Source organism: Papio anubis, chromosome 18 (genome assembly GCF_008728515.1).
Source record: "Papio anubis isolate 15944 chromosome 18, Panubis1.0, whole genome shotgun sequence".
Taxonomy (NCBI): Eukaryota; Metazoa; Chordata; class Mammalia; order Primates; family Cercopithecidae; genus Papio; species Papio anubis.
In genome coordinates this window covers 53,285,424-53,310,900 of record NC_044993.1, presented here as the reverse complement: position 1 = coordinate 53,310,900, position 25,477 = coordinate 53,285,424, and the positions used below count along the sequence as shown (strand labels likewise).

General features: G+C 41.1%; 1 protein-coding gene across 1 annotated transcript in view; it reads right to left on the bottom strand.

Moving 5' to 3' along the window:
- Nucleotides 1–9,781: 9,781 nt before the first annotated feature.
- CDR2 (cerebellar degeneration related protein 2) overlaps nucleotides 9,782–25,477 on the bottom strand; it is a 32,782-nt gene continuing 17,086 nt past the window's right edge. Inside the window, exons 3-5 of the mRNA XM_003916660.5 lie at nucleotides 13,518–13,666; nucleotides 13,096–13,260; nucleotides 9,782–11,664 (exon numbers count right to left, since the gene is read on the bottom strand). Of these exons, the coding sequence (XP_003916709.1) occupies nucleotides 10,806–11,664; nucleotides 13,096–13,260; nucleotides 13,518–13,666 (1,173 nt within the window). The 3' untranslated portion in view covers nucleotides 9,782–10,805. The remainder of the gene's footprint in view (nucleotides 11,665–13,095; nucleotides 13,261–13,517; nucleotides 13,667–25,477) is intronic.

Here is a 25,477-nt window from a genome sequence, read left to right as displayed (position 1 = left end):
ACTTTCCCAGACAGACAAAAGCTGAAGCATTTCATCACCACCAGCTTTGTGTTTATAAAAAAATGTGAAAGTGAATTCAAGCTGGTAGAAAAGGATGTTAATTAGTAACATGAAAACACATGAAAGTATAAAACTGGTAAAAGTATACTGTCAAACTCAGGAATACTCTAATACTGTAATGGTGGTGTGTATATTGCTTATCTTTAGTATAAAGGTTAAAAGATAAAACTATTAATAGCTAATTTGTTAAGGGATACACAATATAAAATTTGTAAATTGTGACCTCAAAAACAAAACGTGGGAGGGAGCAGAATAAAAGTATAGTTTTTAATGCAATCAAAGTTACCTGCTTAAAATATCCCTGTGTTTTACATAAGCTTCATGATAATCACAAAGCAAAAACCTATAGCAGATACGGAAAAGAAAAACAAATCAAAGCATAACTCTAGAGAAAATAAATCACAAAGGAAGACAGAGAGAAACAAAGGATCTACAAAACAACCAGAAAGCAACAAAATACCTATCCCTACTGGTAGGTAAGGAGTTACTACTGCGAATGTAAATGGATTAAATTCTCTAATCCATTTACTGTGACTGTAAATGGTTTAACTCTTCATAATCCAAAGACAGGGAGTGGCTGGATTAAAAAAAAAAAAAAAAGATCTAACTATATGCTGCCAAAAAGTCTCATTGAACCTGTAAGGGACACATAGAGACTGAAAGTGAAGGAATGGAAAATGGTATTTCATGCAAATAGAAACCAAAAAAGAACAAGAGAGCTATACTTACATCAGATAAAATAAACTTTAAGTCAAAACTGTAAAATGAGACAAGGTCACTGTGTAATGATAAAGGGGTCACTTAACAATTGTAAATATTCACCCAACATCTGAGCACCTAAATATAGAAACCAAATATGAATAGATCTGAATGGAGAGGTAGACTGTAATACAACAGTAGTAGGGGATTTCAATATCCTACTTTCAGTAAAGGTCAAGGCCCCCCCCCCCAAAAAAAAAATCAGTAAGAAAGCATCAGACTTTAACTCCACATTAAGCAAAATGGACCTACTAGACATATACAGGAGATTCCATCTAACAGCAGAATATACATTCTTCTCGAGCATACATGGAATATTCTCCAGGACAGATCATATATTAGGGCACAATCTTTAAGTATCTTTTCTAACCACAATGATATGAAACTAGAAATCAGTAACAGGAGGAATTTCAGAAAATTTACAAATATGTGGAAATTAAACATGCTCCTGAACAACAAATAGGCCAATGAAAAAAACTAAAAGGAAAATTTTTTTAAATACCTTGAGACAAAAATGGATGCAAAACACGAAATACAACAAAAGCAGCTCGGAGACAGAAGTTTATAGCAATCACCACCTACATCAAAAAGAAAAGACCTCACATAAACAACCCAATGTTACACCTTAAGGAACTAGGAAAATGAAAAGAACTAGGCCCAGTTAATAAAAGGAAATAGGCGAGGTGAGGTGGCTCAACGCCTGTAATCCCAGCACTTTGGGAGGCCGAGGTGGGCAGATCACCTGAGGTCAGGGGTTTGAGACCAGCCTGACCAACATGGCAAAACCCCGTCTCTACTAAAAATGCAAAAAACACAGCCATGTATGGTGACACACTCCTGTAGTACCAGCGACTCAGAAGGCTGAGGCAGGAGAATCGCTTGAACCTGGGAGGCGGAGGTTGCAGTGAGATTACACTACTGCACTCCAGCCTGGGTAACAGAGCAAGACTCCATCTCAAAAATACATACATACGGCCGGGCGCGGTGGCTCAAGCCTGTAATCCCAGCACTTTGGGAGGCCGAGACAGGCGGATCACGAGGTCAGGAGATCGAGACCATCCTGGCTAACCCGGTGAAACCCCGTCTCTACTAAAAAATACAAAAAACTAGCCGGGCGAGGTGGCGGGCGCCTGTAGTCCCAGCTACTCGGGAGGCTGAGGCAGGAGAATGGCGTGAACCCGGGAGGCGGAGCTTGCAGTGAGCTGAGATCTGGCCACTGCACTCCAGCCTGGGCGACAGAGCGAGACTCTGTCTCAAAAAAAAAAAAAAAAATACATACATACATACATACATACATAAATGGAAATAATAAAGACCAGAGCAAGACTATGTCTCAAAAATAATAAAAGAAAGGAAATAATAAAGACCAGAGCTGAAAAAAATGAAAAGATCAACAAAATTCAGTTGGTTTCTTGAAAAGATAAAATTGACAAACTTCTAGCTGACTAACAAAAAATAGAGAAGACTCATATAATTAGAAATGGAAAAAGATAATCCCAGCACTTTGGGAGGCCAAGGCAGGTGGATCACTTGAGGTCAGGAGTTTGAGATCAGCCTGGCCAATATGGTGAACCCCGTCTCTACTAAAAAATACAGAAATTAGCCAGGCATGGTGGCAGGTGCCTGTAATCCCAGCTACTTCGGAGGCTGAGGTAGGAGAATCACTTGAGCCTGGGAAGGGAAGGTTGTAGTGAGCTGAGATCCTGCCACTGCACTCCAGCTTGGGCGACAGAATGAGACCTTGTAAGAAAGAAAGGAAAGAAAGAAGGGAGAGGGGAAGATATTACAACTGATTCCATAGAAATACAAAGGATCAGGCCAGGCGTGGTGGCTCATGCCTGTAATCCCAGCACTTTGGGAGGCCAAGGCAGGCGGATCACTTGAGGTCAGGAGTTTGAGACCACCCTGGTCAAAATGGTGAAACCCTCTCTCTACTAAAAATACAGAAAATGAGCCAGGCATGGTAGCGGGTTCCTGTAATCCCAGCTACTTGAGAGGCTGAGGCAGGAGAATCGCTTGAACCTGGGAGGTGAACATTGCAGTAAGCCAAGACCATGCCATTGCACTCCAGCCTGGGCAACATGAGCAAAACTCCATTGCAAAAAAAAAATTTAGATGGGTGTGGTGGCACACGCCTGTAATCTCAGCTACTGGGGAGGCTTAGGCGGGAGAATTGCTGGAACCTGTGAGATGGAGGTTGCAGTGAGCCAAGATCACACCACTGCGCTCCAGCCTGGGAGACAGAGCAAGACTCTGTCTCAAAAAAAAAAAAAAAAAAAAAAAGAAATACAAAGGAACCTAAGAAACTACCATAAAAAATTACCAGCAAACTGGATAACCTATAAGAAATGGATGAGTTCCTAGACACATACAGCCTACCAAGACTGAATCACAAAGACACAGAAAATCTGACCAATGAGTAAGAAGGTTGAATCAATAATTTTAAAAAGTCTGCCATCAAAGAAAAGCCTAGGACCTGGTGGCATCATTGCCGAATTTAACTAAACGTTTATGGAAAACTAATACTAATCTTTCTGAAACTTCCAAAAATTTGATGAAGAGGAATACTTTCAAACTATGTTTACAAGGCCAGAACTACCCTGATATCAAATCCAGACAAGGACACTATAAGAAAAGAAAATTAGGCCGGGGACAGTGGCTCATGCCTGTAATCCCAACACTGCGAGGCCAAGATGGGCAGATCACCTGAGGACAGGAGTTCGAGAACATCCTGGCCAAAATGGTGAAACCCCGTCTCTACTAAAAATTACAAAAATTAACCGAGAGTGGTAGCGCATGCCTGTAATACCAGCTACTTGGGAAGCTGAGGCCAGAGAATCACTAGAACCTGGGAGGCGGAGGTTGCAGTGAGCCGAGATGGTGTCACTGCACTCCAGCCTGGGCAACAGAGAGAGACTCCATCTTAAAAAAAAAAAAAAAGAAAGTAAGTAAAGGAAAAAAATTAGATCAATATCCTTGATGAACACAGCTGCAAAAACCTCACCAGAACTAGCAAACCAAATTCATTACATTAAAAGGCTCATTCACCATGATCAAGTGGGATTTATCCCAGCCTGGGCAATATAGCAAAACCCCATCTCTGCAAAAAAAATAATTTTTTTTTTTTTTTAATTAGCCAGGTGTGGTGCTGTGTGCCTATAATCTCAGCTACTTGGAAAGCTGAGGCAGGAGGATTGCTTGAGCCGAGGAGTTTGAGACTGCAGTGAGCTATGACCACCACTGCACTCCAGCCTGAGTGACAGAGTGAGACCTTGTCTCCAAAACAAATAAAAGTTGGATTTATCCATGGGATGCAAGGATGGTTCAATGGTTCAACATATGTGGTGTATCAATAAATGTGATACACCACATTAACAGAATGAAGGACAAAAACCATATAATTTTCTCAATAGATGCAGAAAAAGCATCTGAAAATGAACAACCATTCATGATTAAAAAATCAACAAATTAAGTATAGAAGGAATGCCCACTCTTACCACTTCCATTCAACAAAACACTGGAAGTTCTAATTATAGCAATTGCACAGGAAAAATGAAAGGCTGGTGGCTCACACCTGTCCTCCCAGCACTTTGGGAGGCCGAGGCGGGCGGATCACCTGAGGTCAGGAGTTCGAGATTAGCCTGGCAAACATGGTGAAACCCCTACTCTACTAAAAATACAAAAATTGGCCAGGCATGGTGGTGTAAGCCTGTAATCCCAGTTACCTGGGAGGCTAAGGCAGGAGAATCGCTTGAACCTGGAAGGTGGAGGTTGCAACGAGCTGAGATTGTGCCACTGCACTCCAGCCTGGGCGACAGAGTGAGACTCTGTCAAAAAAAAAAAAAAAGCATCCAAATCAGAAATAAGTCAAATTGTTCCTGTTTGCAGATGACATGATTTTATATATGGAAAATGTGTATATCTACATGCAAAAGAATGAAGTTGAACTCTTATCTTACACCTTACACAAAAATCAACTCAAAATGGATTAAAAACCTATTTTTAGGCTGGGCACAGTGGCTCACACCTGTAATCCCAGTACTTTGGGAGGCTGAGGCAAGCAGATCACTTTAGGTCAGGAGTTTGAGACCAGGCTGGCCAACGTGGCGAAACCCCGACTCTACCAAAAATACAAAAATTAGCAAGGCGTGGTGAAGCGTGCCTATAATCCCAGCTGCTCGGGAGGCTGACGCAGGAGAATCACTAGAACCTGAGAGATGGAGGTTGCAGTGAGCCAAGATCGCGCTACTGAACTCCAGTCTGGGGGACAAAGCGAGACACCATCTCAAAAACAAAACAAAACAAAAAACCTATTTTAAGAACTGAAACTATAAAACCTTAAGAAAAAAAAAAAACAGAGAAAAAGGTCTTTGACATTAATCTTGGCAATGATGTTTTGACTGGGACACCAAAAGTACAGACAACAAAAGCAAAAACAAAACAAACTACCTCAAACAAAAGCTTCTGTATAGCAAAGGAAACAATCAACAACATGAAAAGGCAGCCTATGCACTGGGAGAAAATACTTGCAAACTATATATCTAATAAGGGGTTAATAAGCAAAATATATAGGGAACTCAATAGCATTCAAATGAATAACCTGATTTTAAAATGGGCAAAGCATCTGAAGAGTCATTTCTTCAAAGACATAAAAATGGCCAGCAGGGATATAGGTGGCTCAACATCACTAATCATCAAGAAAATGCAAATAAAAAGCACAATGAGTTATCTCACAGGTTAGGATAGCTTTTATCAAAAAGACAAGAAATAGCAAGTGGTGAAGTTGTAGAGAAAACTGAACATTTGTACACTGTTAATCAGAATGCAGATTGGTGCTGCACTGTGGAAAACAGTATGGATGCTCTTAAAGATAGAACTACCATATGATACAGCAATCCCGCTCCTGGGCATATGCCTAAAGGAAACAAAATCACCACCTTGTAAAGATAACTGTGTTCCCATGTTCATTGAAGCATTATTCACAGGAGCCAACATATGGAAACAACCAAGGTGTCCATCAACAGACGAATGGATAAAGAAATGATGCCATAATAATTTACATACATACCATGGAACTTCAGCATTAAAAAGGGAAGTCCTGCCATTTGCAACAACAGGGATGAAGCTGGAGGAGGACATCATGTTAAATGAAGTAAGCTAGACACAGGAAGAAAAATACTGCATGATCCCACTTATATGTAGAATCTTTAAAACAAACAAACATCAACAACAACAAAAACAGTAAAATAGTGGTTACCGGGGTGGGGGAAATGGGAAAAGGTAAGTCAACATTGCAGTTATGTAGGATGGACGAGCCTAAGAGATCTAATAGACAACATGAGGGCTTATAGTTAATAAAATTGTATCATATACTGGTAATTTGCCAAGAGAGTTGATTTTAGGTACTTATCACACACATGAGTATGTTATGATGCGTATATTAATTTGCTTGACACATGGGTATGTTATGAGTATGTTAATTTGCTTGACCTTGATATACTGTATATATCAAGTTTATCAAAACATTGAACATATTAAATATATACAATAAAAAGAACATAAGAGGATATAGATATGTATATAACAAAGGAAGGGGAAAAATGAAAATAAAGTTTTATTTGATGAAACAACAAAAATATGTATAGTTCTTTTTCTTTTTTTAGAGACAGGATCCCACTATATTGCCCAGGCTGGAGTACAGTGGCTATTCACAGGTGCAGTAATAGTGCATTATAGCCTTGAACTCCTGGGCTCAAGTGATCCTCCTGCCTCAGCCTGCCAAATAGCTGGGACTATAGGTGCACACCACTGTGCCTGTCTCATTTTTGATATAAATTCTTAAAACAGGAATACATGGATTCCTGATTAATAAAAAAAATCCAGCATTATGCTAAATCAAACAATGGACATATTGTTTAGGATTCAGACAAGCAATTTTACTCTCACCATATTTAATATTTTGGATATTTCAGAGCATTTAAACAAGTGTAAAAATTAAGTAGCCAAACAGTATTTTTCCAGGTATATTGAAGGAGTTGAATAAAAGATATTCGCCATAATTCAACAAGATAGCTGAAATCAATAGCTTTTCTATACACAACTAGTTACAAAGTATAGCAGAAGAAAAATCCCATTTCCAACATCCAAAAGACAAACCTTTAAAAATATGCAAGACCTAAATGGTAAAAATTTGAAAACTGAGACACACAAAGACCATTTGAACAAATGGAAAAACATATGCCGTTCATGACCAACATGGTAAAACCCCGTCTCTACTAAAAATACAAAAATTAGCTGGGCGTGGTGGTGGGTGCCTGTAATCCTAGCTACTCAGGAGGCAGAGGTTGCAATGAGCCGAGAACACATCACTGCACTTCAGCCTGGGTGAGAGAGTGAGACCCCATCTCAAAAAAAAAACATACAGTCATGTTTTTAGATAGAAGCCTCTGTATGATTAAGCCTGTTCTTATTAATCTATTTATTTAACTTGATCTCAATAGAAGTACCAATTTCCCCTCAAGAACCAGACAGCTAATTTTAAAGTTCATATTGGGGGGAAAAAAAAAAAAAAAAAAAAAAATCCAGGAAAATTCTGAAAGAATGAGAAAAGTTTAACTTCCCCTTAGCAGTTATGAAAAATATGAATATCCAAGTACAGCAACTTAAAACTGCAAAATAAATAAGACAATAAAAAATAAAAATTTAGAACTGCATTAGGTACATGAAAATCAGATCCTAGAACAGAAACAGGTTAAAATTCATGTAGATTTAGTACTAATATGGGTGGCATTTCAGGCGTTGGTGGATAGACTTCAGATGGATCAAGAACTCTCAAACACAAAAAGACGTGTTAAAGATTCATATAGATAAAAGTGGCCGGGTGTGGTGGCTCACATCTGTATTCCCAGCACTTTGGGAGGCCAAGGCAGGCAGATCACTTGAGGCCAAGTGTTCGAGATCAGCCTGGCCAACATGGCAAAACCCCATCTCTACTAAAAATGCTGCGCAACACGGCGAAACCCCATCTCTACCAAAAGTTAAAAAATTAGCTAGGCATGGTGGCACGCACCTCTGGTAGGAAGGCTGAGGTGGGAGGATTGCTTGGGCCCATAAGTGAAGGGCTGCAGTGAGCTGTGTTCATGCCACCACACTCCAGCCTAGGCAACAGAGCAAGACCTTCTCAGAACAAAACACAGCAAAAAAAATAGAAATTAAGATAATCTGGGACAAAACACTTTCAAACTTCTAACTGTAAAACTGCATGTATAAAGTACTAGAGCTCTTTAAATAGGCAAAGGAGACTACAAATGGCTAACAGATTTAAAAATAGTCTTATTAATAGAAATGCAAATATAAGCTACAAGGAAAACACCATTTTTCTATTAGTTTGGCAAAGGTCAAGAAGTTTCTTGGCACAAGTATGAAAAAACAGACATCCTCATCCATTGCTAATGGGAGTGTCAATAAACTCCGGATGACAGTAATTGCAGAATACCTTTTTACTCAACTTCTAATAATATATCTTCTAGAATCACAAATGTCCATAGATGAATGTAAGACTGTTCATTACAGGCTTTTTCTTTGGTAGTAGCAAAAGACTAGAACAATCTGCTCACTAGGTACTATTTAAACAAATTATTACATATCCATAAACCGGAATACTATGTAGCTACTATTAGAAAAGTACATCATCAGATAAAGACACATAGTTCAATAAAAATGTAAGATGAAGAGTGCCTATGCTCATTTGCTTAAAAATGCAGGGTGACAAACATAGCAGTTATGCTAATTTATGCACATATTTTAGGAGAATACACGTAAAACTGGCAAATAGCTGATTCCTGGGAGGAGATGGACTGAGAAGGGATCCCGTGGTCTAGTACCGTCCATGACCTATTAGGAACTGGGCTGCACAGCAGGAGGTAAGCAGTAGGTCAGAGAGTGAAGCTTCATCTGTCTTCACAGCTGCTCCTCATCACTCGCATTACCACCTGAGCTCCCCCTCCGGTCAGATCAGCAGTGGCATTAGATTCTCATAGGGAGTGTAAACCCTATTGTGAACTGCGCATGTGAGGGATCTAGGTTGTGCATTCCTTATGAGAACTAATTCCTGATGATCTGAAGTGGAAGTTTCATCCTGAAACCATCCCCTGCAACCTTGGGTCTGTGGGAAAAAACTGTCTTCCATAAAATCAGTCCCTGGTGCCAAAAAATTGGGTACCGCTGCTTTACAAAGTGAAATTTTAAAAAGACGTTTTACCTGTTTTTAAAAACTTAATCCAAAAGCAAAAGTAATTTAGATTCAATGCCCGTTTTAATGTTTGAATAGCATAGTTTCTTTGCTATGATCAAATGTTTTGAGAATCAGTCAAATGCTATTAATTCAGAATCAAGTCTGACATTTCTGAAATAGTGAAAATTAGAGTATATAAATTTGAAAATGTCAAGTAATTTTAATGAACATTTAGCAATATGATGGCCGGGCGCCGTGGCTCAAGCCTGTAATCCCAGCACTTCGGGAGGCCGAGGCGGGCGGATCACGAGGTCAGGAGATCGAGACCATCCTGGCTAACACAGTGAAACCCCGTCTCTACTAAAAATACAAAAACTTAGCCGGGCGAGGTGGCAGGCGCCTGTAGTCCCAGCTACTCGGGAGGCTGAGGCAGGAGAATGGCGTGAACCCGGGAGGTGGAGCTTGCAGTGAGCTGAGATCCGGCCACTGCACTCCAGCCTGGGTGACAGAGCGAGACTCCGTCTCAAAAAAAAAAAAAAAAAAAAAAAGCAATATAAGCAGAATTTGTGCTATTAAGTTATACAAATCCAAGGCTTCCCTATTTAAAATAGGAAAAAAATCACTGTAAATCTTTCTAGCGATATTTGTTAGAAGAAAAAAAAGTCAACAGTTGGTTATAAGAGTGAAATGGCTTATACTGAAAGTAAGACACACAGTAGATCCTATTTGTTCATTTTCATAGGTAGCTTTATTTGGTTTTTAGAAAAATATATACAATAATCGGAACCTCAGTTCTTAAATAGTTTTAAATTAAAAGTATACAAGTAAGAGGATATGTTTCCACAGCCAGAACATCAATACTGCTTAATAATGTAGATAGGAATTTCTGCAACAAGTCAAAACATTTACAGAACTCAGGAAGAGCAGCTTGTGGCTGGCAAAGTCAGCCAGCTCAGAAAACAGGTAGGAGGGGAAGAGGTTTGATCTTTCCCCTTTAGTGTGAATTTGAGAAAGTGATGAAAGATTTACATGTTCATGTATCCTAAAGGCTAGAGCTTTCAATAAAAACATTAGAATGTAGGGGTGGAGGCCCTCTAGGGCGTATGCTTAACAAGCTAACTTGGATCAAACAAAAATTTGCCATCTCAATTTGGTATTCAGTTGGATTTGGATATATTAGGATTACCTGTCAGTCACAGTTCAACTAGTTCAGATACAACAAAACTCAAGGATTTGGAGTATTTGTTAATGACATTTCCTTTGGATCAGACCCCTGCTTTCTCTTGAACATTCTTCTTAATGAATTCACAGTATTCAGTGTTTGCAAAAGATACTTGAGTTTGACAGCCCTCTGACTTTACATCGTTTTGAGAAGTTGCGCAAGGAAGCAATAGGAATTGCCTTAGCTTTGTGCCAACTCGGCCCTTCTCCCCCATACTGTAGTAACTCCAGGCCTACTTCTCCAGTAGTATAGCTCTTCCCTCCACTGGTCCTTTTCAGGAATTGAAGTCTAATCAGTGCGCCAGCCAGAGGCCAGTTTGTCATGGGATTTCCTGGGGAGCTTAAATGGAAGTGGATCAGATAACTGATACCAGTAGCCACCTCCTTTCCTCGTTGTATGCATTTGCTAAATAAGCAAAGCAATGAGGCAAATGTCACAAGCAACATCAGGCTTCCAAGTCTACAAACACTTGTCTGAATGAGAGAGAGGTGATAGGCAATAGGCAAATTAGTAGTAGAGCTAGAGGTTCAATTAAGAATGAGAGGAGAGTGATCGGTATTTTGTTCTCTGTTCATCTATTTCCTGCTTAGTTTTCTTGATGCAACTAAAGATCTCCTTAAACAACGCTTTGTATTCTGGAGGTGTTGTAGGGGAACTGACGGGCTCTGGGTTGACAGAGGCCAGTTCCCAGCCGCTGGCAACAGGCTCAGACTGGGCGTTCACTCCAGTCAGGTCCTTGGCCGGAGCCCTGGAGGTCTGTACAGCCTTGTGTGACAGGGAGTCCTGTTCCTGTTGGCACTTCTTCAGCAGCTCTTCATACTTCACCTTCAGGGCACTGTACTGTGTGTCCACTTCGTGCAGAAGGGAGATGCCCCTCTGTTTCACAGCCTTGGCCCTCCTGATGCAGGTCTCCTCATGGCCCTTCACGATGTCACTCCCTGCCAAGCTGCTGAGGATCGTCTCACTGCTGCTGCGCTTGAGAGGCTTTCTATGTGGTTCCGGCACAGTCAGGAACATCTCTTCCAGCAGGCTCTGGCTGGGTTCTTTGAAAGGAACAAACAGAGAGTCTGGCACCAGCTTCTCAACCCCATTCACAAATGGATGCTCTGACTGCAACATCTGTCGCATCTCTGCCACCTCAGCCTCTAGTTCCAGCGCCCGTGCTCGGTAGGCACCTGTGGCCCCCAGCTGCTGCTCCAGTTCACTGTTCTCCTTTAACACCAGCCCATATTCCTCCTCCATAGTCACCCGCTTCTGCCGCTCCAGGCTCAGCTGGGCCTGCAACATTGTCACCGTTTTTTTCAAGTGCTCATTTTCCTCTTCATCAGGGCTTGGCTGACTTTGCAAGGAAGTGATCTTTTCAGCGAACACATGATCATACACGAAGTGTCTAGGGAAAAAAATATTGAAAGAATGTATTACACAGGTCCACTGAGAATGAAGTGAGGAAGACTGGTGATTTTTTTTCAACTAAATAAATTTGAGGAGCTGTGACAGTGACTGATTTTTTCTTTTTTTTTGAGATGGAGTCTCACTCTGTCGCCAGGCTGGAGTGCAGTGGAGCGATCTCAGCTCATTGCAACCTCAGCCTCCCGGGTTTAAGCAATTCTCCTGCCTCAGTCTCCCAAGTAGGTGGGATTTTAGGCATGCACCACCATGCCTGGCTAATCTTGTATTTTTAGTAGAGACGGGATTTCTCCATGTTGGTTAGGCTGGTTGGTCTCCCAACCTCAGGTGATCCTCCTGCCTCGGCCTCCCAAAGTGCTGGGATTTACAGGTGTGAGCCACTGCACCCGGCCGACAGTGACTGATTTTTAGCCACACTGGAGCAGTGGCTAAAATGGAATTGTGTGAGGCTGGTAAATAAACACATGAAAGCAAACTCAGTTTTTGCGATGAATCTTTTTTTAATGTTGAAAGTACTAAAGAACATCTATTCCCAAAGACTGGCAGTATGCCAATGACCTCACAAGGGAAACCTTAAAAAGTACTGGTGCCTGGGTCCCAACCCACAGATTCTAACCTAGTTGGTCTGCTACCCGGCCTGAGGGTTTCTAAAGGCTCTCCAAATGATTCATAATACATAATTACGATTGAATCACTACAGCAAATTACTGTTGCTGTGGTGTTTAACCAGGAATGTTCATCAGAATTGCCTGGGCAGCTTTTTACCCACACCCAGAAATTGTGATTTAGGCCTGAGGGAATGTGTTGGTATCTGCATTTTGAAAAACTCCACAGGTGATCTGATGTGCAGCCAAAGTTAAGACCCACCAAATGAACCACCTGATTTCTCCTGCTCAGTCCAAGGCACCTTGCTTGACTATTTATTTGTGTTTTTATTTGCTTATCTGCCGTTCCGTTAGACTGAAAGCTCACAGGGATAGGAACTCTATTCTGCTCACCAGCCCTCAGGTCTGGCATAGAGCTTGGCATACAATAAGTGTTCCACAAATACTTCTTAAAGATTCAGACTTGTAACTCTAAATTATAAAGGTACTTCTTTAAGCAAAAAATCTTCTGTTTGCTTGAATTTTTGTTTTACCAATATTTCTATAGTCTATCAGAAGTCATTCATCTTAAACTATGATTTAACACATTAAAAGCCCTGAAATAAGTGCTCTAAGACTTTCAAAATAAGAATTACTAATATATAAGAACTGTGTAATTTATATGTTTAAGTGATTTTCTTCAAAACCAATGGTAGCTTAATAGCTAAGTGACATTTCTTAAAATGGTACTTTCAATCTACTGGAATTCAGAATGTGCCAATGACATGAGACAGTCCCTGCTGTAACTCCACAGACAGGTAGGCTCTTACTGGCGGAGATCATACAGCTCCTTCAGACATGCAAAGCTGGGTGCCGGTTTCTCCTGGTCACACTTCCCCTGGCTCCTTCTCCCTCGGCCAGATGACTTCAGCTCCTCCACTTGGCTCTGCAGGTGATCAATGTTGGTTTGCAGGCATTCAATCGTTTCAGTCAGGCTGTAAGGAACAGACAGAAGCCACTGCTGCTTGTCATACTGAATCAAGGGCAAAAGCGGTGAGGAGAGATTAGATGCGAGCCACTCACATTGGGCTTTCTTAATTGGAAAGGACATCTATTTAATCTCCATTCTCCAGAAAGAATTAAACTAAACTTTATCCCATATTGACCTAAACCCACTGCAGCCATGTTCTATTCTAGTTTATACTAAAGAACTTCCCTCTAGGCCTTCCCTGTCAGATTCTAGAAAATTTACCTCAGAATCTTTTGCTGTGAGGCCTTGCTGTCAGCAACTAGTTTTTGATTTGTTTCTTCCAGTTCCCTTGCTGTGACATCTAATTGTTCATAAACCTTTGCATGTTGTTCGTTCATCTGCCGTAGAAGCTCCACTTGCTTGGTCAGATACTGTAAGAGAAGATCAGGACCAGGTGACACAAACAGATAAGATACCTGCTGTTCCTTGGCTGGCCATGGTGGCTCATGCCTGTAATCCCAGCACTTTGGGAGGCCGAGACATATGGCTCACCTGAGGTCAGGAATTCGAGACCAGCCTGACCAACATGGTGAAATCCCGTCTCTACTAAAAATATAAAAATTAGGCAGGTGTGGTGACACATGCCTGTAATCCCAGCTACTTGGGAGGCTGAAGCAGGAAAATGACTTGAACCTGGGAGACAGAGGTTGCAATGAGCCGAGATGGCGCCATTGCACTCCAGCCTGGTCAACAAGAGTGAAACTCCATCTCAAACAAAGAAACAAACAAAAAAAAGATACCTGCTGTTCCAACACCCATTCTCTGATTCTCAAACCAACTCTTGTTGGGGTGGGGCGGCATACAGTCTCCATCTCTGGGCTCACTGTCCTCCCAGCACTGCCCAGAAGCTCCCTTAGACCCATTTCAGTTTTCTCCAGGCCTTCTCACATCAGCGTGATTGATTCAATTATTGGCCACTGGTGACTAAGCTCAATCTCCAACCCTTCCCTCTATCCAGAAGTTGTGGGGCTGGGACTGATAGATCTAACCCTCTAATCATGTGGTTGCTTTCTCTGGTGACCGGACCTCATCCTATCAGGAAACTCCAAGGGTTTTAGGAGCTCTATGCCAGGAACCAGGGACAAAGACCAAATATATAATTTTTATTATACCATATGTTTATTTTAAGAAAAGAAGAAATTAAACTCCCTGTCTTCCTAAGAAACGAGCACAGGCTATCCTTTATATGCTTAGCTCCCTTAATGCTCACCAATACCCCACTGCATTGTGAGGCTAATTTGCCAAAGCATATACCATGCATAAAATTAATATTCAACCAAAAAATCTAAAGTGAGACATAATAATCCCTTAAGACAAAAAGCATGGAACATGTGATCAAAGTTTAAGCAAAAACATCATGTTTAACAGAAATAAAGCCTAATGCGGAGGATTTTTGTTTTTTTAATTATACTCTAAGTTCTAGGGTACATGTGCACAATGTGCAGGTGTGATACATAGGTATACATGTGCCATGTTGGTTTGCTGCACCCATCAACTCATCATTTACATTAGGTATTTCTCCTAATGCTGTCCCTCCCCCAGCCCCCCAGCCCCCAACAGGCCCCAGTGTGTGATGTTCCCTGCCCTGTGTCCAAGTGATCTCATTGTTCAATTCCCACCTATGAGTAAGAACATGTGGTATTTGGTTTTCTGTCCTTGTGATAGTTTGCTGAGAATGATGGTTTCCAGCTTCATCCATGTCCCGCAAAGGACATGAACTCATCCTTTTTTATGGCTACACAGTATTCCATGGTGTCTATGTGCCACATTTTCTTAATCCAGTCTATCACTGATGGACGTTTGGGTTGGTTCCAAGTCTTTGCTATTGTGAAGTGCCGCAATAAACATACGTGTGCATGTATCTTTAGAGCAGCATGATTTAGAATCCTTTGGGTATATACCCAGTAATGGGATTGCTGGGTCAAATGGTATTTCTAGTTCTAGATCCTTGAGGAATCGCCACACTGTCTTCCACAATGGTTGAACTAACTTACACTCCCACCAACAGTGTAAAAAGCGTTTTTATTTCTACGTGGAGGATTTTAACTTGGAAAAAAGATCACTTTCTTTCTCTGAGTGAGGCATCCTGGACCAAAAAAAAAGAAAAGTATGTTGCTTTGAAGAGAAAGATATGTTAGCTTAATATGCTTCAAAGACTCCTGTTATTTTTAATTTTATGAGATTTTTATCACCATTATCCTCCTTATTCACGAGAAATTTATCAGATGATTTATTCTGGTCCTGCTAAGACTGCCTCCTAAATGGCCAAGGATAAAGGGGAATAATTCCAACCTTAACGCCGCAGTGTAAGTCACCTTGACTCCCTCCCCTGCTCAGCTCTACCTGAAGATACTAAAACACAGTATATACTCCAAAGGAAATAATCACAGTATTTCCCTGGACAGAACCAGAAAGGGGGGAGAAATGGTTTGAAGCTTATTGATGATTAAACTGTAAAAGACTCAGAACTTGACTTTAAAAACACTCTTCTTGGCCAGGCACGTGGCTCACACCTGTAATTCCAGCATTCTGGGAGACCGAAACAGGCAGATTGCTTAAGGCCAGGAGTTCAAGACCAGCCTGGCCAACATGGCAAAAACCGACCTCTTGTAAAAATACAAAAATTAGGCTGGCGTGGTGGCACGTGCCTGTAATCCCAGGTACTCAGGAGGCTGAGGCATAAGAATCTTTTGAACGTGGGAGGTGGAGGTTGCAGTGAACCAAGATTGTGCCACTGCACTACAGCTGGGGGCGACAGAGGCTCTGTCTCAAATACAACACAACACACTCTTCTTGAGGCTTTTTCTACAACTCTACAAGTATCTGCAAGGCTAACAAACTGAAACAATGGGCTAAATAACACTCAACGGGCCCTTAAAGTGTTGAAAAAAGCATATATGGCTTTTTTTTTCAAATCCACTTATACATAACTCAGCAGCAAAGGGTTGAACAAACACTTAACCTAACTTCAACTTTTTCATCTGAAACTCTTGGGGTCAAAAGTGTTTTGGAAAATTCTTTAAATTTTAGAAAGACAACATGGCGCTCATACCTGACACGCACCTGACACTTTATAATACGTAACCTGTGAGGTCTGGGCAGCACCCTGTATCGAGCCATCAAATTTCTGCATCAAAAAGTATGAACTAAGACTATGAACAGCCTCACACCAGTTCAGGTAAAGATCTACTACCAAATGAATCTGTTGTAAATTTAAAGGGAAAAGAAAATCTTACTTTATAGTGCTTTTTGGGTTCGGAATTGGTAAGTGGTTATGGATCTGTTAGTACCTACCATGTAGAACTGGAAGAATTAAATGAGAGGTGAGCACACAGCACGGTCTATAAAAGCCTGTGTGTAATCTTCACTGCCTCAACTTCCACCAGCTTCTTCTGGTCCTTTGGAAATCAACCACTAATTCTCATGAGTGAAGCTTTTTCAGAACTAAAGGAGTAGGCCCTTAATCCTGCCCTCTGGCTAGTAAGGCCATAGTAGGTTCTTGTCATTGATGGGAACATGTTCAATCTCTTAGAAATTGATGAGATTCCACGAAGTGGAAAAAAGGCTTAGAATCACAAGAATACATACATAATAGCTGCAGAAATTTTTCAAGCTTCTTTGTATCAAGTATAAATTATCAAGTATTCTTTAGGACTCAGAACTACCTTTAAAAAAGCTAATGTATAAACCAGACATTAATTTACTAATATACAACAGGAGCTGTTCCTGCCCAGTGACAAGAATATTCACATCCTCTACATAGGACACAGCTGCCCCACAAAGGGCATGTGAAAGGCCGATTCATGAATCGGAGTCTCTGGTAGACATGGGATCAGAGGAGTCTGATGGGAGGCAGTGATATCCTAACTAAGAGCACAAGCTTTGGGGTCAGAACCTGGTCTGAGGTTTTGCTTTGCTGTTTAGAACTGGGTGACCTACAGCAAGCACATTTTTCTTAGGTGAGTTCTCCTCATCAACCCCATAAGGGTGTGAAGATAAATATGTGTGTGGCAGAGACTGGACTATGTCACCCCAAAGCATGCGTCTTTGGCATAAAAAGTTTCCTGCCTCCTCCCTCTCTACCAGGGAGAACAAAGGTTAACCACTAACATCTTTAGAACTTTATGGGCCAGAAGACAGCATCAGAGGAATCCACACTAACAAGCTTTGCTAAGGGGCCTTTATCACCACTTATTTGCCTTCCCACAAGTTCTGCCCCTAGACAAAGTCCTTTTCCTTTGTCTTGTCACTTCTCTAAAAATTGAAGATACTAAATAAGCTGGAATTCAAAGCCACCTTTGAGAATTACTCATTCCCTGAGTATCTCCCACACATATATATGAAATAGATATGCTAATAAGTTTTTCTCTTGTTAATATGTCTTTTGTTACAGGGGTCCTTTCCAACTTAAGCGCTCATGAAGGTTGACGAAAAAAAATTTTTTCCTCCCTGACATATACAAATATATAATTTACATAAAGGTTAATATATGTAGAGAGTTAAGCATGAGATCTGGCAGATGGTAAAATTGCTCAATAAGGAGGAGTTACTGTCATCTTTATTTAAAGCTACAGTTTTCAAACTTCACATGTGCTAAGATTCACCTGGAAGATTTATTAAAGTGTAAGAACCTGGGTCTCTTTCCCTCAAAAGGCAGACTGGAGTAGAGCCAGGATTCTGCATTTTTAGCAACAAACCCAGCTGATATTAGTACAGGCAATCCACAGATCACACTTAGAGAAATGTTGATCCTGGGCATGGAAAATCCTGGAAGTCCCTGCCCTGACCAATGTCCTTTTCTCTTGGGTCTAGGAGACACAGGCATTCACTGGATCAATGATGACTCTTTGGCTTAATGCTCACCATATCCCTTCATAGGGCTCAGCTTAGATGCAGTTATCCACTAAGATTAGGTTATATTTTAACTGTACCACAGCAGCATTCTTCATCATGTTTCATTTTGTTATGTTCTTACAATCATTAATTCCCTGAAATTACAAATTAGTCACCTTAACCTTGCTTGAGTGATCCTTCCTAACTTCTCAGTCCACACAAATACTGAATTTCTACAGATGGCTAATTTTATCCACTGCATTTTAAAACTTTCTATTGTGGACCAGGTGTGGTGCCTCATGCCTGTAATCCCAGCACTTTGGGAGGTCAAGGCGGGTGGATCACTTGAGGTCAGGAGTTCGAGACCAGCCTGGCCAACATGGTGAAACTCCATCTCTACTTAAACAAACAAACAAACAAACAAAAATTTAGCTAGGCATGGTGGCACACGCCTGTAGTCTCAGCTACTTGGGAGGCTGAGGCATGAGAATCGCTTGAACCCAGGAGGCAAAGGTTGCAGGTTGCAGTGAGATAAGATCACATCGTTGCACTCCAGCCTGGGTGACAGAGTAAGACTCTGTCTGAAAATAAATAAATAAATAAAACTTTCTACTGTGGATAATCTCAAACATGCAGATAAACGGTTTAATGAACTCCCATGTACCCATCAACCAGTTTCAGCAATTATCAACATACAGTCAATCTTATTTCATCTCTACTCTCCTATTTTCCTCATCCTCCAATCATTTTAAAGTTAATCCAAGGCATCTCAAGTATACATCTTCATACATTTCTAGGACTTTTCATTTTAACCATAATTCCTAAGGGAAAAAAAAACTCAATAATTCCTTAACATCTATCATGTTTCAGCATTAATATTTTCCCAATTGTCTCTTAAGTGGTTTTTCCAGCTTCATTTGTTAGCTATTGATTTTTTTTTAAAATTTCACACTTAGGGGAGATATCTTTGCCTTTTTTGGAGTTGCCCCATGGCAAGGCAAGCGCCTCCCTCCTCTAATGCCTTTACTCTACCATCCCCTATCTGGGGGGATGCACTTCCCCTGGTTAGCTCCACCTAAGGCAGCAGTTCTTAGCCTGGGGTACATGGATAGACTTTAGAGAGTCTGTGAACATGGATGAACTTAAAGGGTCTGAACAGCTACATCTTCATTTTTGCTAACTTTGAAATGAAATTTGACATTTCTTTCAAGTATTAATAGAGGTGTTAAAATTTATAGGAGACCACTGGTTTGCACTGAGTCCCTGACCTAGGCCCAACAAACCAAACCAAAATGGAGTCACTTGTGCTAAAGTTCCATGTCAGCAAGACAAAGTTATTCATCTGACTTCTGAGAAATTAGAAGAGAAAATAGCCAAACCCCTAAACATGCCAGTTTTAGCCAGCATAAGGGACTTCCCTCTGCTTTAACCTTTACAAATAAATTAACTTTGAAATCACCCATTTTTTTTTTGTTTCTGCTTTCCTCAGCCCCTGTCTATAAAACCAACTTCCTCTGCTCAGCTCATTGAAACCCTCATTCTCTAAGAATAAGATGTTGCTGAACTTCAGAATCTCAAATAAAAGCCAATCTTTATATTTGTTGAAATTTTTTCTTTTGACAGAGGCAATAAACCACCAGTGGTATTAGCTTTATCCGTGACTTCATCATCAACAGAAATCACAGATATTTTCACACTGCACTATAGTTGCAGAAATCTTGATTTACTGCCTGCCTTCATCACTATTTGAAATCATGGTAGTTTCTAGATCTTGTTATTAAATATGTTAATACGTATCTATCTTATTATATCACAAATTTACTTTTTTCAATATTTGACAGGTATTTCATTATAACAGATTTCCTTTGTAATTCAATGAATTTTAAGAGGATTATCATAGATCTCATTAGATAATCAAAGGGATCCATGGCACCAAAGAAAGATTACAAACTCCAGTTATCCTTCTGGCCTCATTTCAAATATAACCTCTTCAGAAGCCTTTTAAGATCACTTTGGCCGGGTGCTGTGGCTCATGGTTGTAATCCCAGCACTCTGGGAGGCCAAGGTGGGCGGATCACCTGAGGTCAGGAGTTTGAGACCAGCCTGGCCAACATGGCAAAACCCCATCTCTATTAAAAATACAAAAATTGGCTGGGCATGGTGGCTCATGCCTGTAATCCCAGCACTTTGGGAGGCCGAGGTAGGCAGATCACCTGAGGTCAGGAGTTCGAGACCAGCCTGACCAACATGGTGAAACCCTGTCTCTACTAAAAATATAAAAATTAGCCGGGTATGATGGCAGGTGCCTGTAATCCCAGCTACTCGGGAGGCTGAAGCAGGAGAATCACTTGAATCCGGGAGGTAGAGGTTGCAGTGGGCCGAGATCGCACCACTGTACTCCAGCCTGGGGGACAAAAGCAAGACTTCATCTAAAAAATAAAATAAAATAAAATTAAAATAAAATAAAATAAAATAAAAAATAAAATAAAATAAATAGAAATACAAAAATTATCCAGGCAAGGTAGTGCACACTTGTAATACCAGCTACTCTACTTGGGAGACTGAGGCAAGACAATTGTTTGAACCTGGGAGGCAGAAGTTGCAGTGAGCCAAGATTATGCTACTGCACTCCAACCTCGGCAACAAAACAAGACTCCATCAAAGAAAGAAAGAAAAAGAAAGAGAAAAAGAAAGAAGGGAGGAGAGGAGAGGAGAGGAGAGGAGAGGAGAAGGGCTACCTTAAAGCAGGACTATCAAGCCTGTAATCCCAGCACTTTGGGAGGCCGAGACGGGTGGATCACGAGGTCAGGAGATCGAGACCATCCTGGCTAACATGGTGAAACCCCGTCTCTACTAAGAAATACAAAAAAGTAGCCGGGCGAGGTGGCGGTGTTGTAGTCCCAGCATTGAGGGAGGCCGGACGTATGGAACCTGTGAGGCAGCGGAAAGTGAGAGCTGAGATCCTGCCACATTCCCCAGTTTGGCGACAGTTTACAGACTCCATCTCAAAAAAAAAAAAAAAGCAGGACTACAAAGTGGCAGCACTCTAAAGTACCCTAAAATTTCTCTCAAACAATACACAATAATATTCAATTTTTTTTGCTGCTATTTTGAGATGGAGTCTCACTCTGTTGCCCAGCTGAAGGTGGGATCTCAGCTCTCTGCAACCTTGGCCTCCTAGGGTTCAAGTGATTCTCCTGCCTCAGCTCCTGAGTAGCTGGGATTATAGGCTTGCACCAACACACCCTGGGCTAGCTCCTTTGTATTTTTAGTAGAGACTACTCTTCACCCATGTTGGCCAGGCTGGTCTTGAACTCCTGACCTCAGGAGATTCATTCTGACTCAGCCTCCCAAAGTGTGGTGGATTACAGGCATGCAGCCAATGCCAGGCCAGCACTGTGCCCTAAGAATGGAAGGCTCTGTGTATCTAGTCCATTCCCACAATAATGAGGGGGGCCAAAAAATACTGGTAACCGGCAGTTTTAGACTTTCCCAACTGCTTATTGTGCTTGGTACACCCAGACTGTGAGATGTCAAGGGGGATTTAAGTGAAAGATTTTGAGGCCGGGCTGTGTGCCCAAGCCTGTAATCCCAGCACTTTGGGAGGCCGAGACGGGATGGATCACGCAGGTCAGGAGATCGAGACCATCCTGGCTAACACGGTGAAAACCCCCGCCTCTACTAAAAATACACAAAAACTAGCCGGTGCGGTGGCGCTTCTGTAGTCCCAGCTACCGGGAGGCTGAGGCAGGAGAATGCATGGAACTCCAGGAGGCTGGAGCTTGCAGTGAGCTGAGATCTGGCCACTGCACTCCAGCCTGGGCGGCAGAGCGAGACTCCGTCTCAAAAAAAAAAAAGATTTTGAGAAGGGCTTTGGTTTTAGCCCTCTTGGGAAAACAGCCTGTTAGCCACGAATTCTCTCCCCTCTTCTCCATTTATGTATTATTTCTCTGTATTTATTCCCATGGCAGCAATCGCCCCTGGTAATCTGAAGGGGAGACTTTTACAGTTCCTGCCAGATACTAGATGGGTCACAACTTGTTACTCTCTTAAAGATAGAATGCTCAAGTTAGAGTTGTGGCCAACATACAGGAAACAAGTCAATATGCAAATAAGTACAAAGAGGCCATTTAAGAAACTATAGAAAGTTCCTCTTGTTTGATATATAAAAACCTGTGATACCTGTGGTAACAACACAATGAAACCATTTAAGAACTTGTGATATTTTGGTCTTAGAGGACTGGGCTTTAACAATCTAAAGAATGGCAAGGAGCTTGTTTTCACATGGTAGGAGCTTAATCTTATTATATGAAACCAAAATTAATCAGAAAAGCCCTTCACTTCTCCAAGATTCAGTTATAGGGGACATACAAAAGAGTCTGACAAAACCAGTCAGCAACTTAAAGAAAAATGGTGAGATCTCCAAGCAAGTACTGATGTAAGGCCAGACATCTAGGTCTATGGAGTCAGTGCTTCATTTTTTTCTGAATCTAGAAGGAAATGGGTTAGCTTATTTCCTACCTCTCATCTCAAGGTACAGACATGCTGCTGACATGCTGGTTTTCTCTTTGATACACAGCCTCCAATGAATCTGACTGCCATAGTAAACAGGAGAGGGAGATATTTGAAACAAAACAGTGGGGGAGAGGGGTCATGGGGTAGCAGAAATGTAGGTAAAATGTCAATTTATAGCAAAATGCCTTGGGTTTATCTGTCTAGGAATTTGCACAGACTGTCACCTCAACTACGAGTATAACGTTCCAGTTATGCACAAAAGCTACAAACAGGCCACCTTTACAATTAAGGTAAACCTTTAAAAAACAAAGACCAGCAGAATTACATAAACACCTATTTGCAATTGCGGAATCCTAACCTGGAACGCAGGGAAAGACAGAAACAACCCCAAGTAAAAACGCATAGAAATAGAGTGGAAATCTGGCTTGTAAGCAGTGTTAGGATTATCCTAAAATTAAGGATTACAGCCTAAATCCTCTGAATTTAGTATCAAAATGAACTTCCACAATAGTTTCCTATGACTTTGGAAAAATCTCTTTCCTCTGATGAAAGTAATATATTTCCCCTGTAGAAATCTGGTGGGGGGAGGCATGAATATGAAAACAGAAACCACCTATAATCCCATTATTAAAATTGTGGGATTAGATTGTTTTTAAAGTCTATTTCCAGTAATTCTGGAGGATTTATTTTTTCAGAATTAAGGTTCTTTCATGACTATAGTTAATAATATTTCATTGGCCGGGCGCGGTGGCTCAAGCCTGTAATCCCAGCACTTCGGGAGGCTGAGATGGGCGGATCACGAGGTCAGGAGATCGAGATCATCCTGGCGAACATGGAGAAACCCCGTCTCTACTAAAAAATACAAAAAACTAGCCAGGCGAGGTGGCGGGTGCCTGTAGTCCCAGCTACTCGGGAGGCTGAGGCAGGAGAACGGCGTGAACCCGGGAGGCGGAGCTTGCAGTGAGCTGAGATCCGGCCACTGCACCCCAGCTCGGGAGACAGAGCGAGACTCCGTCTCAAAAAAAAAAAAAAAATTATTGTATACTTCAAAATAGCTAGAAAAGATATGGAATATTTCTAACTTAAAGAAATGATAAATGTCGGAGGTCATGGGTATCTCAATTTAGATTTCATCATTACACACTGTATGCTTGCATCAAAATTTCACATGCACCCCATACATATGTAAAGCTATTATATACCCATACACATTTTTAAAGACTTTTTTCACCACTAAAATTCTTTTTTTTTGAGACGGAGTCTCGCTCTTTTGTTCAGGCTAGAGTGCAGTGGCGCAATCTCGGCTCACTGCAACCTCAGCCTCCTGAGTAGCTGGGATTACAGGTGCCCGCCACCACGCCCCGGCTAATTTTTGTATTTTTAGTAGATACGGGGTTTTGCCATCTTGGCCAGGCTTGTCTTGAATTCCTGACCTCGTGATCTACCCACCTCGGCCTCCCAAACTGCTGGGATTACAGGTGTAAGCCACCCAACCAGCCCACTACTAAAATTCTGAAAACATTGGTAAACTACACAACAATTTATACTGTTCAAAATATATATATTTCCATAATCTTATCCCCTCAAAAAAATCCTATACCAAAGTAGTGTAAGCATTATCACCATTCCATAACGGAGCAAACAGCATCTGAGGGGTAATTCATATGTCTAAATTCTCTAGCTATTTGCAATTAAAATTGAGGGTTTAAACCTGAATCTCCTAAAACAGAGGCCAGAGCCCCTTCTGCCTCCCTTAAAAATCTCCCGAGGTGGAAACCCAAAGTTTAGGAATTATTAGAAGAGCTTTGTAAGCTGTTTCTCCTCTGTTAAAATACTGATTTCAACAAAGTATCTATTACCTAGTATGTGTGAAAGACCATGAATAAACATAACAGTGCTCACTGTTGCAATCGGAAATAAAGGGAAACGAAAATAAAGCAAATCAATTAAGTATCATATACAGTCGAATATTGATACATGTAGTAAAAGCAGCACAAAATACTTTTTCATTTCCAAAGAGGGCATGAACTCTTGAAAGAAGGGATGCCTTGAAGGCCAGACTACTTTTGAGTGCTAGGCACAACTCCTGTAGGGCATAATGCAGGTGTGTAAGCAGAGAAGTAACCAAAACACAAGGTTGTAGGCTGCTTACACAGTTGTAGGAAAGTGTAAATGAATACAATGGTGTCTGATCTCGTTACTCTCCAAAGAGTTCTCTCCTCTCCGCCTTCCACTCAGAACAGAAAAATCTTGCTCTGGATTCTTAAAAAATTATCTGTTTTTCAAATTAGCACTGAATAAAAGTAAGACAGGCTACAGGCTTCTCTGAAGCCAGTTTAACCATTATTTTGAATAGTTTATTTAATCTTTTTTCGTTTTCACATTAAATTTTTTTTCAACATTAAAAATGATGCCTACCAAAAATACTGATCAATTTTTAGGAGGATTGTTTGAAACCCTCCAAGAGTCTTTGAAAGAATATCTGTGGTTCTACTTACAAAATACCCTTTGGCAGTGTCCAAGTTGTCTATTTCCATAATAAGTCAGAATCTTAGGGATCTTGTCCTAGTATTTTCACCAGTTCTCTATACTATTTTTCATTCACTCAGAAGAGTTTGTTCCCAGACCATTCTTCTGAACTGTCTCATTTTAAATTTCACTGGTGGTGGGATAGGAGCTGATTTTTTGTTTTTCAACTATATATTTTTCTGAATTTAAAAAATCTTTTTTTTTTTTTGAGACGGAGTTTCACTCTTTCACCCAGACTGTAGTGACGTGGTGGGATCTTGGCTCACTGCAACCTCCGTCCCCCGGGTTCCAGGGATTCTCCTGCC